Below are 3,617 nucleotides of genomic sequence, written 5' to 3'. Positions count from 1 at the left end.
GTGACTGGATTAAAAAAAAGAAGTTTGACAACACACAGAAGAAGCCCAAGAAGATTAATTGGACATTACTAACAGTTTAATTTACCAGTTTATATATCACTCAGCTTTCTCTTTCTCCCACTGTCTACCCTTCCCATTTCTTCTTTTAAGCGAAATACCTCCCCTTTTTAGGGGAGTCAATAAAACCTTTATTAAAAAAAAAAAGTAAGGCATTTTTTTCTCAGGGCGAAGCTTCGCCTGAGCGCATATCACTTAGTTTTAAAAAAAATGGCCGGGGAAAGCCGGAAGCCTCAGGCTTCCGACGGAAGTAGCTGGGGAACGGAGGAGAGCGATCAGACGCCGGGGTGCACCGATTACAACCGTTGCACTCTGTTTACCACCACTTCGGACCTAGTGGCAGACTGCAACGGTGTAAAGGGATTTATAATGGTTAGGGACTGGAGGCAGATGTTCGCCGTGTGAACGCCCGTAAGTACACCGGTTGGAACCGGCACCTTAACCGTTGTAAATCCCCCGTCTGAACGCACCCTGTGGGTGAAGAAGTACTTCCTTTTATCTGTTCTAACCCGACCGCCCAGCAATTTCATGGAGTGCCCACGAGCTCTTGTATTGTGAGAAAGGGAGAAAAGTACCTCTTTCTCTACCTGCTCTATCCCATGCATATGCTTGTAAACCTCGATCATGTCACCCCTCAGCCTTTGTTTCTCCAAGCTAAAGAGCCCCAAGCACTTTAACCTTTCTTCATAGAGAATATATATGAACACTCAAAAGAGTCTATAAGTGAATGGTACTCACGCCATCACTTGCAAAGAGCTACATTCACAATTACTTTTTTTTGCCATCAAATCACAGCTGCCTTATGGCACCCCCGTGGGGATTTCAAGGCAAGAGACGTTCAGAGGTGGTTTGTCCTTGCCTGCCTCTGCATCATGCCCCAGACTTCCCTGGTGGTCTCCCATCCAAATACTAACCAGGGCCAACCCTGCTTAGCTTCTGAGATCTGATGAGATCAGGCTAGCCTGGGCTATCCAGGCCAGGGCACCTTCACAATTACCCTCGAGCTATGTGATTGCTAGCTGTGTGCCACCCCACTCTTTTCTCTTTTTTTGCCATCAAGTCAAGCTGACTTCTGGCGATCCCTAGTGGTGCTTGAAGGCAGGGGATGTTCAGCGGTGGCCTGCCATAAGCTGCCTCAGTGTCATCACCCTGGTATTCCTTGGAGGCCTCCCATCCAAATACTAGCCAGGGCTGGCCCTGCTTAGCTTCCGAGATCTGATGAGATTGGTCTTCCCTGGGCTATCCAGGTCAAGGCTAGCCCACTCTCTCTTCAGCCCAGTAGCTCACACTAGAGTGAGACTGCCACAGTGCTGAGATCTGACGAGATCAGGCTTGGCTGGGCTGTCCAGGTCAGGGCCATCTCACTGTTTGATGTAGTTTGGTGTAGTGGCTAAGAGCAGCAGACTCTAATCTGGAGAACCGGGTTTGATTCCCCCTCTTCACATGAAGCCAGCTGGGTGACCTCGGGTCAGTCACAGTTCTCTCAGAGCTCTCTCAGCCCCACTTATCTCACAGGGTGCCTGTTGTGGGGTGAGGAAGGGAAGGAGATTGTAAGCTGCTCTGAGGCTCCAGGTGAAGGGCAGGGTACAAAAACCAACTCTTCTTCTTCTTCTCTTAGCAGGAGGCCCAGTAGCTCACACTAGAGTGAGGCTGCCACGGTGCCCAGAGGAGAGCAAACCGGCTGTGGAGGAAGGAAGGGGAGCAAAATCACTACACACACACCCCTCCACTGTGGGCAGCTTGCTCTTTTCCCAGAGGGCGGCTGTGGTGGCGATTCTACTCTTTCTTCTTGGCTGACAGCTTGCCCTCCTTCCGGGAGCTGGGATGAGATAGCAGAGGCTGCAGAGAAGGGTGGAGGGGAGTAGCGTGAGAGGACAGGGAGTTCACCCTCCATCCCTGGTATGCGGCTTGGACCTCATCAGGAGGCTCACAGCTTCAGTCCCTCTGATGGTTGCTGTGTCATAGTGCATACCACCTTCCTACCACAAGCCTACTGGACAAAGGCCTTGCCCGCTTTCCTGGTACATCGGTGGATGCCACATTTGAGAGCAGTGCTCAGAAGGAGCCGCGGCTTGCATGTCAAAGAGCCACAAGTGGCTCCTAAGCCACTGAGCATCGCTGCTATAAATGCTTACTATTACCACTGTTTTCTTCATTTTCCAGTCCTCCTCTCCCGCACAACAGAGCCGATTTGTTTGACCTGAGTAAAGACCAGATCGTTAACCTGGCCTACATTTCTTCCGTGCCTCACAATGGCATCGAACAAGTGCGGATCCACTGGCTGCTGGAACTTATTCGAGTTGGGTAAGTCAGAGTTCTATATTCAATCGTTTGTGGCTCATTTTATCTGAAGGCGCCTGGCACAGGCTCCGTGGCGTAATCTAATTGAGTCTTACCTTGCTAGCTGTTTGGAGGGGAAAGAGGCCTCGTGGGAAGGGCCCATGAACCGTACTCTGAATTCTTTTGAAGAAGAGAGGGAACCGAAGCGCAAGAGTAAAATAAAAGGGACTATGGACAGAGGTGACTGGCTCATGCATCCTTGGCAGTGCGGTCCCATGCACTGCTACCCCAAGCAGCATTTCTGTATTTCAGCAGGCACAGACCGGTGCAACTCTGCATAAGACTGCAATGTTGGCCTTGTAATTAATTCTGCAAAAGTAGCTGGCCTGCTTGCCATGCTGGGAAAGGGAGCTCCAAACTGCATGCTGGAGAAGCTTTTCGAGCAAAAGGCTAAGCAGTTCCCAGGAAATGGTAGCTTGGCTTACCATTGCTGATCTTCTCCAAGTGCAGTCACACAGGAAAGCATCAGTTCGTGCTGAACAACGAGAAGCCCCAAAGGCTGGGCCGGTTCCCAGCATGAATGGCAAGTGCCGTCTAGAAAGGGCCCCAGATCCTAAAATGTACACTTTCTGTATTTCAGCAGGCACAGACCGGTGCAACTCTGCATAAGACTGCAATGTTGGCCTTGTAATTAATTCTGCAAAAGTAACTGGCCTGCTTGCCATGCTGGGAAAGGGAGCTCCAAGCTGCATGCTGGAGAAGCTTTTCGAGCAAAAGGCTAAGCAGTTCCCAGGAAATGGTAGCTTGGCTACCATTGCTGATCTTCTCCAAATGCAGTCACACAGGAAAGCATCGTGCAGATGCTGGAGATTCTCAGTTCGTGCTGAACAACGAGAAGCCCCAAAGGCTGGGCCGGTTCCCAGCATGAATGGCAAGTGCCGTCTAGAAAGGGCCCCAGATCCTAAAATGTACACAAGTACCGTCAAGTAGCAACCAACTTGGGGTGACCCCACCTTTCAAGCAAGTGAGAAGCAGAGGTGGTCTGCCGTTGCCTTCCTCTGCAGGGCCTTCCTGGGTGATTTGCCATTCAAATACCAACGTGTCTTAGCTGCCGCACGATCGGATGAGGTCAGGCTATATACCGTGCTACCTTCCCTCCTAGATCCTAGGAAGGGTCTTCTAAAGGGCCCTGCACCAGGGATTCCATGGGAAACATTCCGAGGGGAGGGGTTTTGTCAGTAGACAAATTCTGTGCCAAAAGGGATAAGAACTTTTAAAAC

The 3,617-nt window shown here is 50.6% G+C and overlaps 1 protein-coding gene across 1 annotated transcript in view; it reads left to right on the top strand.

The window, feature by feature from the left end:
* LOC107115655 (alpha-L-iduronidase-like) overlaps positions 1–3,617 on the top strand; it is a gene marked incomplete at its 3' end in the record, with an annotated part of 53,026 nt that overhangs the window by 6,008 nt on the left and 43,401 nt on the right. The window contains exon 2 of the mRNA XM_015417409.1: positions 2,221–2,361. Within this exon, the coding sequence (XP_015272895.1) occupies positions 2,221–2,361 (141 nt within the window). The remainder of the gene's footprint in view (positions 1–2,220; positions 2,362–3,617) is intronic.

Source organism: Gekko japonicus, unplaced genomic scaffold (assembly GCF_001447785.1).
Source record: "Gekko japonicus isolate JY-2015 unplaced genomic scaffold, Gekko_japonicus_V1.1 scaffold2598, whole genome shotgun sequence".
NCBI lineage: Eukaryota > Metazoa > Chordata > Lepidosauria > Squamata > Gekkonidae > Gekko > Gekko japonicus.
This window is presented reverse-complemented; position numbering and strand designations above follow the sequence as displayed.